We start from the raw sequence: 16,624 nt of genomic DNA, 5'->3' as shown, positions 1-16,624 counted from the left end.
TTCATAGTCAAAATCGCCAAATTTGCCGAGCTCCACTGCAAATACAGGGAGAGACGAGAGGTGAGGCAGTGACGAGCTCAGCCTGCTCTCTGATTGCGCAACCCTCAGAAACTGGATGGAACGCGGGCAATAAGCACGTGCCTGTTACTATCTCAGTATGTCACCAAGGTAATGTTTATAGACCCTTCATTTCATGTCCTCGCCTTCCATAATCCAGGTAACTTATTTCACGTATGTGTATAAGATATCTAGTCTCGCATGTCTCGTGATGAAACTGCAATCAAAAAGCACCAGGGGAGGCAGCTTTCACATTTGCCTCACTGAGGGGGGCGTGTCAGAAAAGCCCGCCTCAGTGAGAACACGCCCCCTCAGTGACGACACGCCCCCTCAGTGACGACACACCCTCAGTGAGGACACGCCCCCTCAGTGAGGACACGCCCCCTCAGTGAAGACACGCCCCCTCAGTGAAGACACGCCCCTCAGTGAAGACACGCCCCCTCACAGGCTTTGATACGAGCCAGTGCCTCCCAGCCATTGACCTCACCGCACGTCACTGCTAAATATCACCACTAATGGAGACAAAGGCGGTTGGGCGAGTGTGCTGCTGGCCACCCACCCCGTGTGCCACAGTGCCGGTTGCCTTCATAGGCGCTGCTACGTCTCGCTACTAACAGCCACTTGCCCCCGGCAGTCTGTTACAGGCTACGCGGGGATCTTTGTCTTTCTTGTTTGTGCGCGCGCGTGTTGACTGTGACGTCACACGTGGGAGGTCTGGGCCAAGTTGGAAATGGAGGAGCACGTGACCCGAGTAACGTTTAAAAGGGGAGACGGGGGAGAGGATTCCAGTGACTCGGTGACCAACGCTGAGCACCGACAACCTGCGGTTAGCAGGACGCTCAGCTGCTACGTACGGTGGAGCGAAAGAAAATTCAACTTACCGTACGTATAAAGACTCACACAGAGACCCATAGACATCACACCAGACCCATAGACTCACACAGAGACCCATAGCCTCACACAGAGATCCATAGCCTCACACAGAAACCCATAGATTCCTCACACATAGACCCATATATTACTCACAGGAACCCATAGACTCACAAAAAGACCCATAGCCTCACATAGAGATGAGTCCACTCACACATAGACCCAAACACACACACATAAATCAACAGACTCACACTGGGACCCGTAGACTCACACAAACCCATAGATGTACACAGAGATCCATAGCATCACACAGAAACTCATAGACTCACACGGAGACCCATAGACTCATTACACATACACCCACAGACTCACACGTAGATCCACAGACTCACACTGGGACCCGTAGACTCACACAGACCCATAGATGTACACAGAGATCCATAGCCTCACAAAGAAACCCAAAGACTCACACAGACCCATAGAGGCACACAAAAATTAAAAGACACACAGAGACCCGTAGACTCACATGAAGACGAGTTGACTCACACATAGACCCGCAGACTCACGCAAAGGCCATATACTCCTCACACAGAGACACATAGACTCACAAAATGACCATAGACTCACAAAGGGACCCGTATAATCATATAGACCAACAAACTCATACATAGATCCACAAACTCACACAGGGACTCGTACACTTACACAAAGATCCATAGCCTCACACAGAGATCCATAGACTCATACAAAGATCCATAGCCTCACACAGAAACCCGTAGATTCCTCACATAGAGACCCATATTACTCACAGAGACCCACAGACTCACAATAAGACCCAAACTCACAAAGAGACCCGTGAACTCACATTGAGACGAGTAGACTCACACAAGGACCCACTGCCTCGCACAGAGACGAGGCGACTTACACATAGACCCGCATTTGTGATGGGCAGGGCGCTTGTGAAAAAAGAGCTACTATATAGCAGCTCATTAATACCTTACTTGGTAAAATAAAATAATAATTCGTGTTTAAATCCATCCTGTGTACCAGGCGAGCTAGTTAACATCTCGCCACTGCTGTCCCCAGATGTCCATCTCGGCCCTGCCGCTGCTGCTGGGGGTGGTGGTGGTGGGAGCCCAGCAGGAGAAGACCATCTGCGCGGGCATCAACGGGATCCCCGGTCAGCCCGGAGCCCCGGGGCAGCACGGGACCCCTGGGGCCCCCGGGAGGGACGGCAGAGACGGTGAGGGGTCGGGTCCCAGAGAATCCCCCACGGTGCGCTGGTGGTGCGACGCGATCACTCACTCGCTCACTCGTTCACTCACTCGTTCACTTGCTCACTCATTTGTTCACTCGTTCACTCACTCACTCATTCACTAACTAATTCACTCACTCATTCACTCACTCAATCGTTCACTCGCCATGTCATGCACTCGATCGTTCACTCACTCATTATCGTAGGAGAGTGTCTCGTGTGGAGTAGAGTGAGATGAGAGGGCAGAGGCAGGAGAGTGCGTGGAGGGGATATGAGTGAGATGAGAGGGGAGAGGTAGGAGAGTGCGTGGAGGGGAGTGAGATGGGTGGGGAGAGGCAAGGAGAGTGCGTGTTGGGAGTTGAGTGAGATGAGAGGGGAGAGGTAGGAGAGTGAGTGGAGGGACGTTGACTGAGATGAGAGTGGAGAGGGATGAGAGTGAGTGGAGGGGAGTAGAGTGAGATGACAGGGCAGAGGCAGGGGAGTGCGTGGAGGGGAGTAGAGTGAGATGAGAGTGGAGAGGCAGGAGAGTGAGTGGAAGCGAGTGGTGTGAATTGAGAGTGGCTTGAGTAGCGGACGAGCCATGCTTTGTTCTTCTCGCAGGCGTTACCGGAGCACCCGGAGCCAAGGGAGACCTCGGGGCTCGAGGCTTGACTGGAGACCCAGGTGGGACTGTGACACTGACTCGTGTGCTCCTAGCAGCTGATTCTATGTATTTATTTTATTACCAAGTAATCCTCACTGAACTATGCGTAGTGGCGTAACGTTCGCAGGGTTTGCAAACAGCAGTTGCATTCATGTACGGGGTTGCAAACAGTGAGGTCAGCTCAGGACGAGCAGGTGCAGGCGGGTGGCCTGGGAGACAGCAGACAGAGAGACGCCAACAATTAGGGAACGAGGCAGTGATTGGCTGGCTGCAAATGCAAACGCGGGGTAGGTGTCAAGGAGGCGAGAGATAGTGAAGATGAGGGTGAGAACAGTGCAAGAGGCGTCCGGAAGACGCTGGCTTAATGAGGGCCACCTGAGGGCACATAATTAGGAGGGAGATATAAGAGGAACTTGTGAAGCAAGTTGGTTGGAGATGAAGCAGTTGGTTGGAGATGAAGCAGTGAACAGTATTCAAGAGAAGTACGGTACCTTGCCCTCCACACCTCGTCCTCCCCAGAGATGATGGCTGATCCCCCGCTGGGGGAAAGGGCGAGACACGCTATCAGTGGAAAGACTAGCGGAAAATCTTTAGTTTGAGTGTGATAGGCTTTAGTGGTGAGAAGCTAGCAGAGTGTACAGAGAGAGTCCGTGACAGCCTAGGAGAGCGGGGAGTAACAGGCTAGCGGAGGAAGAAAGAAAGAGTTTGCGACATGAGTACGTGGTGTTGAACGTGAGGAGCATCCGTGTGAGACGCTGTGAATAAAGTAACTCAGGAGAAAAATACGAAGTTTTCCGCGTTAATAAACACCACGCGACATATGTAACTCTTGTTCAGAAGCGACCTGGCCACACGTAATGATAGCTCGACGAAGTGGACTTATCATCACGTGGACATAAATTCAGATAAATACATGTAAACATGTGGAGGGTGGAAAATCGGAGGACCCAGTGAAAAATCCACACAACAACGGGGAGAGACGCATGCAAACTCCAAATAAACAGCTGGCGTCAGGAATGCGATCGAGCGCACGACCTCCTGTAAACCAGGCTGCATGTGCCACGAAGCGATGTATCACCTCTCCTATACTTTTTTACGTGAAGTTAAAAGACACCAATTGTGCAGGTTTGGCTCACCGTCATCAACATGGGTGCAGAATTGCCCCATCTCTCGGTTTGAGAGTGGGGATAAATATACAAAAATCCCCCGTATAGCCTTATCAGACTGTTGTGGCAAGTGCTGTTAGTGAGCACCGATGAAGGCCGGCATGCCTTTGTCTCCCAAGTGGCGTTGTGCACACATTGCACCAGGTAATCATTTGAGGCTGAGTCGACCTAGGGAAGGAGTCCCAGGACTGGTTCAGATATTCGTCGCTTGTGTTGACCATGAGCGGGAATCGCACTCAGGTCTCTGCTGGGTTCATAGTGCTAACCGCTACACTACTGTGGGTTAACACACGCACATGCACACGCCGTGCGTTTGGACCGTGTTGTCCGACTAGGTCTGCCAGGAAAGCTGGGCCCTCTTGGCCAACCAGGGCTCGCGGGGACTCCGGGAGTCGCAGGTGAGCAGGGCGAAAGAGGCGAGAAAGGCGAGCGGGGAGAGAGCGGCGTGGGGCCCAGGTCGGCCTTCTCTGCGAAGGTCGACACTTACACGCCGGCGGCCGGCTCCCCCGTGACGTTCAACGTCATCATCACCAACCCGCAGGGCCACTACAACCCCGGCACAGGGAAGTTCACCTGCGCCCATCCAGGCGTCTACTATTTCACGCTGTACGCGCACCCCGGTGAAAAGTACATTGTGGTTATGATCATGAAAAACGGGAACATCATCTCTAAGGTGTGCGGTGAGAAATTCAACGCAATAAGTGGCAGCGTCGTGCTGAGTCTCAAAGCCGAGGACGAGGTTTGGCTGGAGTTGGAGGCTCCGCACATTAATTTGTTCTTCAACGTGCACAGAGACTCGGTGTTCAGCGGCTATATCCTGTACTCCGAGTGAATCATTTTGTTTCCATCAGCGCATCAGGCAATACAGATTGGGAACACATTAACACACGCATATGCACCCCTGCCCCCGTGTTAAACAAAGCTTTTGGGCAACATCTCAGAAAAATACCCAACAAACATCTGCAAATATACTCAGCTTGCCCAATGCTGTGGTAATGATTGCAAATTTTCGGATGTGAGATGTTCTCACCAGAGGCAAAATAGGCCCGGCACTTCTTCTCAGCCACCTCCCTCCTTGTGAGTCACGGTGTCTAGGGGATTATGAATCGGTTAGACAATGCGCAGAGACATAGCTGCTTGCACCAACTGAAAAAGTCCTGAAACCTCACAAATTTTCCCATCCGGCATCGGCAGTGAAGGGGGAAATATTCCAATTCCAGCTGATAGCTACGAGAGTTGCTCATTTCTAACATGGGAGAGAGAGGACTTCGGATCTATTTTCTCTCCCGTGCAATTCTCTCAATATTTTTCATCGGAAGGAAACGTAAAGAAGGACAATAACTCGATCTGGAATACTGGGAATTTTAACAAGATTTGTAATGCAGTAACTATGCCTTGGTTCGTTATGCACAAGGACGTGAACCAACTGTGGCAGATAATAATTTTCTTGACAACCAAGTAAAACCAACTCTTCAAACTCTCGGCGACAGTAATAGCACGCGTCTACAGAACCCTGCAGTTCACCGACTTCACGCAGCGACCCCCGTGTCGACAATGACGGAACACCACAGCGACTTACACAGATAGAGACCACCGCGGGGACCATTCACACCAACCCTGACGCAGGCCTCAACTCCTGGGCGACGAGGCAACGTACCAGAAGCCCAGGGTACGCAAATTCACCGTCGAGGTCGACTACAGCGTCAGGGACCCCCGCCCCAGGACTCAACGGGAGAGCCGTACTCCCAACATGTTACGCAGAATCAACCTCGGTCTTGCATTGCACTCACAACAGCGCTCTTAAGGGATCTATGTAGCAGCAGTTGGGAGCTGGACCGGCACTGCCTGAATCTCTGTGGCATTCAGGAGGTCCGGTGGACCGGCTCTGGCTCCTGCCACCATGAGGGGGGATGGTCCTCTACTCGGGGCAGGAGACTGCCAAACAAAATGGTGTGGCTCTACTTATGAACAAAATAATGAAGGGGGCGTGGGGCCGTGTCGGTGAGGTGTGGGAAGCTATAAGCCACAGGCTACTTTGTGCTCGCCTTCCCATCAACCAGAGGCAAGGAGTGGTGGTGGTTATTTATGCCCCCACCGAAGACGAACATCCGTGGAGGGATGCAGGCAAGGCCGATGAGTCAGATGCCTTCTATGACCTCCTGTCACAGGTGCTGGCTAAAGTGGCCCCTCGGGATAGAGTCATCTTATTGGGTGACTTCAATGCCTGATGCAGGAACCTGGTCTGGATTTATTGGAAGGCATGGGCCAAATCAGCTCAATAACAACGGCAGGAGGCTGCTAAGCCCACGGGCTTGTAATTACCAACACGCTGTTCCGGCATCGGCGCATCCACACAACATTATGGATGCATGCCTGGTCCAAGCAAGAACATCTGCTGGACTACATAGTGATGGAACAGCGGATGCGAGCCCATGTTCTTGACACCAGGACCTACCGTGGAACTGATCTGCCATCTGACCATCGACTTGTCATCTGTAAGATGCACCTGCCATTCTTCCACTCCGGTGATGGGTGTACACAGGACACCGATTCCAACTTAAGGTGGCCTGGTCTCATCTAGCTGATGGAAGTTGCCAGCGAGAATTTCATCATCGCTTGCGGCAGGGGTTGGCATCGTCCTCCACTCTTGGTTGACAGAGGAGGTGTTCAGGATGGTTGAGAAAAAGCGACAGGCCCACCCTAATCGTGATCCAATCTCCGACCCCCAGGAACAGGTTTGCAGATTTGCTGAGCATTTCTGTGAGGTCCTGGGGGAGGGCAAATCCCTCGACATGGAAAACATCATGGGACAAAGTGGGGATGACCCTGCTGAGGCTGCGGTGCCTAAAATATTGGAAGAGGTCACCCCTTGTGAGTGGCTGGCTGAGGTACCATCTGTTGACGAAGTACTGAAGGCGGTCCAGAGTCTGAGACCAGAAAAGGCACCGGGCAGAGATGATCTCCCAAGCAAAATGCTGAGGGTGTGTGGCGTTTGTGCGCAGACTGCCCTATGTGACATCATAACAACAGTCTGGACCGCTGGAAGGGTTATGCAGGATTGGATAGATGCCCTGGTGGTCCCCTTCTTTAAGAAGGCCACACAAACTGTAACAACTACAGGGGCATCTCACTCCTCAGTGTGCCGGGTTAGGTCCTGGCAAGGATTATTCAACATTGCCTTGCTCGGCACGCTGAGGAGAGGCTTGCGGAGCCCCAATGCGGTTTCAGGAGTGGACAGTCCTGCACAGATGCCATATTTGCTGTCCATCTGCTACATCAGCGGAGTAGGGGATTCAAACAAGACCTACATCTCTGCTTTATTGAACTAGTCAAGGCCTATAATAACATCAGTAGGCCTGGGCTCTGGGTTGTTCTTCGTTCTTTCGGAGTCCCTGACCCGCTGCTCACTATCATTAAAGACCTTCATGATGATGAACGGGCCCAGGTAAAACTATGTGGCTGGGAGTCAGAGCCATTCCTTGTACACCTTGGGGTGCGACAAGGATGTTCTTGGTTCTCTCACATTATTTAACATCTATTTTGACCACGTAGTTCGTAAAGCCTTCAATAGCTGTACTGGAGGAATTTTCATTTGGTACAGATACAATGGGAGGCTGCCCGGGTGCGGTCAAGGAATGTCTCCCTATTGGTCAACCACATTATGTATGCTGATGATTTGGTAATTGCTGCTCATTCAGAGGAGGAGTTGGAGACACTGCTGCTAGAGCGTGCCACTAAGAGGTGGGGCTTCACCATCAGCCCCACCAAAACTAAGCACCTGCCTGGGTATTTTGTACCATCGGACACTCCACCCCCACAACTCCCAATCGGTGATGGGGTAGTTGTAGAGAGAGTTTCCCATACTTGGACTGTGCTCATTACCGGCACCGGTTTAACAGCAGAGGTCTCACTCCGAATCAGTCGAGTGGCAATATCTTTTAATCGGTTGCGTAACGCTGTGTGGAAGCTACCTGGTCTGTCGCTCCGCACGAAGCTTCAGGTCTTCTCGGCCACGGTCATTCCCTTCCTTCTCTACGCTTGCGAAACGAAGATGAACATCAGTAGAGGAATGCAGGCAAGGCCGATGAATCACATGTCTTTTATGACATCCTGTCACAGGAGCTAGCTAAAGTGGCCCCTCGAGATAGAATCATCTTGTTGGGTGGCTTTGAGTCCCGAGTGGGTCATGATGCTGGCACCTGGTCTGGAGTGACTGGAAGGCATCAGACAGATCAGCTCAAAAACAACGGTTGGAGGCTGCTATATTTGTGTGAAGCCCATGGGCTTGTAATTACCAACACGCTGTTCCAGCATCGGTGCATCCACTCAAAATCATGGATGCATGCCGGGTCCAAGCAAGACCATCTGCTGGACTAAATCATGATCGAAAAGTGGATACGCGCCCATGTCCTTGACAGCAGGCCCTACCGTAAGGCTAATCTGCCCACTGACCATCGGCTTATCATTTCTAAGATACGTATGACATTCTTCCACTCCGGTAGTGGGTATACATCCAGGAACCTATTCGAACAAACATCTGCTTGGTCTCAGCTAGCTAATGAAAGTTGCAAGTGAGAATTCCACGATCACTTGCAGCTGGGGTTTGCATCTTCCACCATTTCTGATGTCGATGGGAAATGGGTGAGTTATTGGACTGTGGCTCATGCAGCTGCAATTACTGCTTTGGGTGCACTGTCCAAATCTCCACAGAAACCCTGGCAGACAGAGAAGGTGTTCAGGCTGGGTGAGCAAAAGCGACATGTCCCCTCTCGCGGTCTACAGCATCCCATGTCAGAGAATGAGGAAGTTTACCGCAGCCTTCTCTCAGAGATTTGGAGAGCCATACGGAGCTGCAAAGATGGGTGTTTGTCACGGGTTGCTGAGGAAATGGAGTCTGCCTCAGTAATACCTGATCACAAATCACTGTTTAACTCCATCAAGAAGTAGCTTTTAGTGCAACACCTATCACCATCATTAGGGGTGTTGTACAAATGCCATTTTCAAAAAATTATATGAAGAGTGATATCGCCTATTTTTATTTTCTATTTTTTACGTAATAGTTATCTTTTTACATATATATGGATTTAGCGCGTTATAAAAAACACAGTAACGGAGGCCTGTGAACTCCTCCATTGAAACAACAAAGGCAAAAGGAGCACCCCCTGCTGCTTCAGCAGCGTCCCGAACACAAGGGAGACAGGCATCGTGGAGTTTACTTACTCACAAGCCTTTGCTTGAAAGTTGTAATGTTTGGATTTACCACCACCGCGTAGGAATATTTCCAATATATGGTATTAAACGTTAGTTTGATGATAGAATGTACTGTTATATGATGGGGCAGCCCAGGAGCAAAAGGTTTTTATACTGACTATTTGGCATAAATCTTGGCTTAAAGCTTTCGTGACTGCAGGAATTCATATCCATGGGTCTTTCGGTAAAGTCACGAAGATAGGTAAAAAAAAATTACGTCTCGACCACAACACAAGCGATCGTCATCAGGAGGAGAAAAGAGGGGGAAAGCTGGTAAGGCAGACTGTTTTAAACGTTTAAAAATATTGTAGCCCAAGGGTCATAAACAAAGTGGGCAGGGCTCGTGATGTTAATGTAACTGGACAGTGGCCTCCACTACGAAGGCGTGGAGGTGGCTATGTTAATGTGAGATATTAGCATGTTAATGTGAGAGATTATCATGTTAATGGCAGATCGCAGAGCAGCAATGTCGAGCTCGGCGTGCGAGGTGGCTGTGATAGTGTGGGAAATTTAACCTGACCACCGAGCTCGACGACGCTAACTGACTGGATAGCTGGCTGACTATCCAGCAGAGATGGCGTCGGACGATGACAAGCATGGCAGCAGCGATGGCGACGACGAGGACGACTTCCACGGCGAGACGACCTTGATTCCCACGGACAGCCACCGAACTCCCTCTCTCGCCCCCTTTTATCCTTCCAGCGGGATCTGGCCCCGCCTTGGCAACGCCCCCCTTCTCGAACCTTCTAGCTGGTTCTGGGAGCTCAAAGATGGATCCCTTCCATGACCTTTGGCCCAGTTCTTATTCCTTATGACCCTTGCCCCAGTTCTTCCCCTTGGGTGGGTACACCCGTAATTGCTACTTCTAGTCGCCAGTCGGCGCTGCTACACTAAACTTGCATGGACAATGTTGTTGGTGTTCTGATGATTATAATTTTTGGATGTTGGCAGAAGTTGAGATTAAAGTTGCTTAGATTAAAAACAGGTTCCTGTGTGCTTCTTTCCTAATCTTGTGCATCATTGTCGTAATAACGAACTGTATCCTGCGGCGAGATCCGAATCCCGATACCTGACACAATTGCACACGTAATTGTTCAAGCGAGAACAATTAATGCTAACGCAAGAAGCGTACAAGTTGAAGCGAGAATCATTGATATTATCACGATTGGTGATACATACCCCCAGACAACAAGAGAGCCAATAGTACATTTTTATTTCGTTATTTTACCTATATTTTATTTAATAGATTTTTTTAATCACAATAGACAACAGGGGGAAAAATGTGATATGGTCAACGACCCCCAGGAACAGGTTTGTAGATTTGCTGAGCATTTCTGCAAGGTCTTAGGGGAAGGGAAATCCCTCAGTGTGGAAAACATAATTGGGGAAAATGTGGATGACCTTGCTGAGGCTGTCGTGCCTCTATATTGGAAGAAGTCGTCATCTTGATTTGATGCTTTCGTGACTGCAGGAATCCATACTGTTTGGTTCTTTCGGTAAAATCACCAGCAATCGTCATCAGGTGTTCAGCTGATGACGATTGCTTGTGTTGAGATCAAAACGTCGTGATTTATTTTGTTTTATTTCCACCTACGTGACTTTACCGAAATTACTAAAGAATATAGAAGAATCTTCTTGGTTCTTTCGGTAAAGTCACGTAGAAGGGAAATAATAAAATAATAAAAATAAAACATAATAAAATAAGTCTCACGACGTTTCGGCCACAACGCAAGCAGCCGTCCTCAGGTGAAGAATGAAACACCACCAAGCTTGGAGCGTATATTTAAGCTGGGTTGGAGGGGGAAGAAGAGCGCCTTGACGAAATAATTTGCATATCAAGCGGAATTTAGCATATTTAGAGGAAATGCGTAGGAGGTGGGCGGGAGGGTTTCAAACTCATATTATGCCCATGCATTATGCAGGATTAGCAGCATCAAAGGGAGGGGATGAGGGTAGCATTAACAAAGGGAAGGAATGTTAATAGTATGTAGCTGCAGTTACTAAACAACCATGTAAAAACGAAAGTATGAACTACATAGTATCATTAGTATACTAAATATACTCTCCAATAAGCTGAGCTACTAACAGTAAGTAATACATTACAATTCTACGTCGCAAAAAATATAATATGCTTCCAGCTAAACTTTTTTCTCTTACATCACACGTGTCTACCCCGTACTATTTACTACCATAGACAAACCCAACATTAAATTACATACTGTATTACTATACACCACTCTATACCTTGGCGTACGTGTTTGAGTTCACTGGCAATGTGTTCCTGGTCGGAGATGCATTGGGCTCTATGGTATAGAGTCTTGATGAGGGAGTTCTTCTGGGATGGATGGTGGTGGAAATCCGGTTTTAGGTAAGCATCCGTATTGGTGGCTTTCCTGTAGACAGAGTGGCTCATTGAACCATCAGGTCTCCTTTTAATTAGGACATCCAAAAAGGGTAGCTTGCCATCTTTTTCGACTTCCATGGTAAATCTGATGGCTGGGTGTATGGAATTGATGTGATCGAGGAATTGGTCTAGAGCAAGCCGGCCATGTGGCCAGATGACAAAAGTGTCATCTACTACCTCTTCCATAAGGTCGGGCGTAGAGTGGCAGTCTGGATGGCGTCAGTCTCAAATTTCTCCATGAAAACTTTGGCTACAACCCCAGACGACCTGCTTGTCAGTTTTGGTGTGGTTTCCTTATTCACCAAAGTTCCTGTACCTGACACCATCGCAATCATTGAAATCTTGGTTCATCAAGGACTGAATACTGGGATACCCCCCCCCCTGGTGAGACAGTGCTTAACCAATACATACTTCACCTCGAATGGAACTTTCTACAAACAAACTGAGGGCACCCCAATGGGCCCCCCCCTATTTCCGGTTGTAGCCAACGTTTTCTTAAACAAGAGTATGCACAGAAATGGGCACAGGTGGTGCATCAGCCAGTCATCTCAGTTAGACCCATGGCACCTACTGGGTCTGCCCGACGAGCGGGAGTTCGAAACTTCACGTGGTCTCAAGGTGCACATGGCCTGGCGCAAGCATCGTGGTGACGTCACCGCCACTTAGTGTTGTTGTTGTGTGGGGGAGCGGTAGTGTAGCAGTTAGCGCTATGCTGCGCTGCGAACCCGGTGACCCGAGTTCGAATCACGGCCAACATCGGTGATTTTGATTATCTAAACTGGCCCTGAGCCTCCGCTAGGTCGACTCAGTCTCAAATGAGTACCTGGTGCGGGACGTAAAATCATCACCGCTGGGGAGACAAAAGGGACCAGGTGCTGACCACCCACCCCTTCGTGTGCCATGCCGGCCTTCATAGGTGCTCGCTAACAGCGCTTGCCCCAACAGTCTGTTACAGGCTACATGGGGGATCTTTGTTGTACGTGTGTGTGTCTATGTGTGTGCAGATCAGATCCGTTCAATGAAGACTTGAAGGACAGAACTACACACACACCCACACACTCACGCACACACTCATCCACACACTCACACACTCACCTACACACTCACCAATACACTCACTCACCCACTCACTCACTCACCCACTCACCCACTCACTCACTCACCCACTCACTCACCCAACCACTCACTCACCCACTCAGCCAATCACCCACTCACTCACCCACTCACTCACCCACTCACTCACTCACCCACTCACTCACCCACTCAGCCAATCACCCACTCACTCACTTAACCACTCACTCACCCACTCACTCACCCAACCACTCACTCACGGGGGCAGTCACGTGCGGTAAGGCGAGGCAGGGGAGGCAGAGCCTCACCTGTCAAACTACAATGAAAATAGCTTTACTTCAAGTAAAAAAAGAATAATAAAATTGAATAAATTGGAAGATTTCCACTAATCTGTGTTATGAATATAATTTCTGTATGAATCCAATAATTTTCATAGTCAAAATCGCCAAATTTGCCGAGCTCCGCTGCGAATACAGGGAGAGACGAGAGGTGAGGCAGTGACGAGCTCAGCCTCCCCTCTGATTGCGCAACCCCTCAGAAACTGGATGGAGCGCGGGCAATAAGCGCGTGCCTGTTACTATCTCAGTATGTCACCAAGGTAATGTTTGTAGACCCCTTCAGAACCGCCCCCCTCAGTCAGGACACGCCCCCTCAGTGAAGACACGCCCCCTCACTGAGGACACGCCCCCTCAGTGAGGACACGCCCCCTTCAGTGTGTAAATCTGGCTCTGATACTAGCCAGTGCCTCCCCAGCCATTGACCTCACCGCACGTCACTGCTAAATATCACCACTAAGGGAGACAAAGGCGGTTGGGCGTGGTGCTGCTGGCCACCCACCCCTCGTGTGCCACAGTGCCGGTTGCCTTCATAGGCGCTGCTACTTCTCGCTACTAACAGCCACTTGACCCGGCAGTCTGTTACAGGCTACACGGGGAATCTTTGTCTTTCTTGTTTGTGCGCGCGAGTGTTGACTGTGACGTCACACGTGGGAGGTCTGGACCAAGTGGAAATGGAGGAGCACGTGACCCGAGTAACGTTTAAAAGGGGAGACGGGGGAGAGGATTCCAGTGACTCGGTGACCAACGCTGAGCACCGACAACCTCCGATTAGCAGGACGCTCAGCTGCTACGTACGGTGGAGCGAAAGAAAATTCAACTTACCGTACGTATAAAGACTCACACAGAGATCCATAGACTCATCACACCAGACCCTAAGACTCATCAAACATACCCATAGACTCACACAGAGACCCATAGCCTCACACAGAGATCCATAGCCTCACACAGAAACCCATAGATTCCTCACACATAGACCCATATATTACTCACAGAGACCCATAGACTCACAAAAAGACCCATAGCCTCAAATAGAGACGAGTCAACTCAACCATAGATCCAAAGACACACACATAGATCAACAGACTCACACTGGGACCCGTAGACTCACACAGACCCATAGATGTACACAGAGATCCATAGCCTCACACAGAAACTCATAGACTCACACGTAGACCCATAGACTCATTACACATACACCCACAGACTCACACGTAGACCCACAGACTCACACTGGGACCCGTAGACTCACACAGACCCATAGATGTACACAGAGATCCATAGCCTCACACAGAAACCTATAGACTCACACATAAACCCAAAGACTCACACGACCCATAGACGCACACAAAAATTCAAAGACACACACAGAGACCCGTAAACTCACATGAAGACGAGTTGACTCACACATAGACCCGCGGACTCACGCAAAGGCCATATACTCCTCACACAGCGACCCATAGACTCACAAAACGACCATAGACTCACAACGGGACCCGTATAATCATATAGACCAACAAACTCATACATAGATCCACAAACTCACACAGGAACTCGTACACGCACACAAAGATCCATAGCCTCACACAGAGATCCATAGACTCATACAAAGATCTATAGCCTCACACAGAAACCCGTAGATTCCTCACATAGAGACCCATATTACTCACAGAGACCCACAGACTCAAACAGAGACCCACAGACTCACAATGAGACCCATAGACTCACAAAGAGACCCGTGAACTCACATGAGACGAGTAGACTCACACAAGGACCCACAGCCTCGCAGAGACGAGGCGACTTACACATAGACCCACATTTGTGATGGGCAGGGCGCTTGTGAAAAAATAGCTACTATATAGCAGCTCATTAATACTTTACTTGGTAAAATAAAATAATAATTCGTGTTTAAATCCATCCTGTACACCCGGCGAGCTAGTTAACATCTCCCCACTGCTGTCCCCAGATGTCCATCTCGGCCCTGCCGCTGCTGCTGCTGGGGGTGGTGGTGGTGGGAGCCCAGCAGGAGAGGACCATCTGCGCGGGCATCAACGGGATCCCCGGTCAGCCCGGAGCCCCGGGGCAGCACGGGACCCCTGGGGCCCCCGGGAGGGACGGCAGAGACGGTGAGGGGTCGGGTCCCAGAGACCCCCCACGGTGCGCTCGTGGTGCGACGCGATCACTCGCTCGCTCACTCGCTCACTCAATTGTTCACTTGCTCACTCATTTGTTCACTCGTTCACTCACTCATTCACTCACTCAATCGTTCACTCGCCATGTCATTCCCTCGATCGTTCACTCTCTCATTCTCGTAGGAGAGTGTCTCGTGTGGAGTGGAGTGAGATGAGATGGGAGAGGCAGGAGAGTGAGTGGAGGGGAGTAGAGTGAGAGAGGGGAGAAGCAGGAGAGTGAGTGGAGGGGAATTGCTGAGATGAGAGAGGAGAGGCAAGATAGTGCGTGGAGGGGAGTGGAGTGAGATGAGAGCGAAAAGGCAGGGGAGTGCGTGGAGGGGAATTGAGTGAGATGAGAGGGGAGAGGCAAGAGAGTGAGTGGAAGGGAGTAGAGTGAGTTGAGAGGGAAAAGGCAGGAGGATGAGGGGGGAGAAGAGTGAGATGAGAGGGGAGAGGCAGGAGAGTGCGTGGAGGAGAGTGGAGTGAGATGAGAGGGGAGAGGCAGGAGAGTGCGGGGAGGGGAGTGGAGTGAGATGAGAGGAGAGAGGCAGGAGAGTGCGTGGAGGGGCGTGAGATGAGAGGAGAGAAGTAGGAGAGTGCGTGGAGGGGAGTGGAGTGAGATGAGAGGGGAGAGGCAGGAGAGTGCGTGGAGTGAGATGAGAGGCAGGAGACTGCGTGGAAGGGAGTAGAGTGAGATGAGAGGTGAGAGGCAGGAGAGTGCGTGGAGGGGAGTGGAGTGAGATGAGAGGGGAGAGACAGGAGAGTGCGTGGAGAGGAGTAGAGTGAGATGAGAGGGGAGAGGTAGGAGAGTGAGTGGAGTGAGATGAGAGACAGGAGAGTGCGTGGAAGGGAGTAGAGTGAGATGAGAGGGTAGAGGCAGGAGAGTGCGTGGAGGGGAGTGAAGTGAGATGAGGGGGAGAGACAAGAGAGTGCGTGGAGGGGAATGGAGTGAGATGAGAGGGGAGAGGCAGGAGAGTGAGTGGAGGGGAGTAGAGTGAGATGAGAGGGGAGAGACAGGTAAGTGCGTGGAGGGGAATGGAGTGAGATGAGGGGGAGAGGCAGGAGAGTGCGTGGAGGCGAGTGGTGTGAATGGAGAGTGGCTTGTTGAGCGGACGAGCCATGCTTTGTTCTTCTCGCAGGCGTTACCGGAGCACCCGGAGCCAAGGGAGACCTCGGGGCTCGAGGCTTGACTGGGGACCCAGGTGGGACTGTGACACTGACTCGTGTGCTCCTAGCAGCTGATTCTATATATGTATTTTATTACCAAGTAATTCTCACTGAGCTATGCGTAGTGGCGTAACGTGCGCAGGGTTTGCAAACAGCAGTTGCATTCATGTACGGGGTTACAAACAGTGAGGCCAGCTCAGGACGAGCAGGTGCAGGCGGGTGGCCTAGGAGA

The 16,624-nt window shown here is 50.6% G+C and overlaps 1 protein-coding gene across 1 annotated transcript; it reads left to right on the top strand.

Moving 5' to 3' along the window:
• The first annotated feature begins 2,016 nt into the window (after positions 1–2,016).
• Positions 2,017–5,683, top strand: LOC133339848 (complement C1q tumor necrosis factor-related protein 5-like). Its single transcript, XM_061547981.1, has 3 exons — positions 2,017–2,173; positions 2,786–2,848; positions 4,330–5,683. Exons 1-3 carry the CDS (start codon positions 2,017–2,019, stop codon positions 4,824–4,826), a joined length of 717 nt encoding a protein of 238 aa, XP_061403965.1. The 3' UTR covers positions 4,827–5,683.
• The last annotated feature ends 10,941 nt before the right edge of the window (positions 5,684–16,624 follow it).

The sequence above is a fragment of the Lethenteron reissneri genome, unplaced genomic scaffold, assembly GCF_015708825.2.
Source record: "Lethenteron reissneri isolate LAM-NWPU_2019-01 unplaced genomic scaffold, ASM1570882v1 scaffold_438, whole genome shotgun sequence".
Taxonomy (NCBI): domain Eukaryota; kingdom Metazoa; phylum Chordata; class Hyperoartia; order Petromyzontiformes; family Petromyzontidae; genus Lethenteron; species Lethenteron reissneri.
Note: the sequence above shows the minus strand (reverse complement) of the source record. Positions and strands in the feature narration are given on the sequence as shown.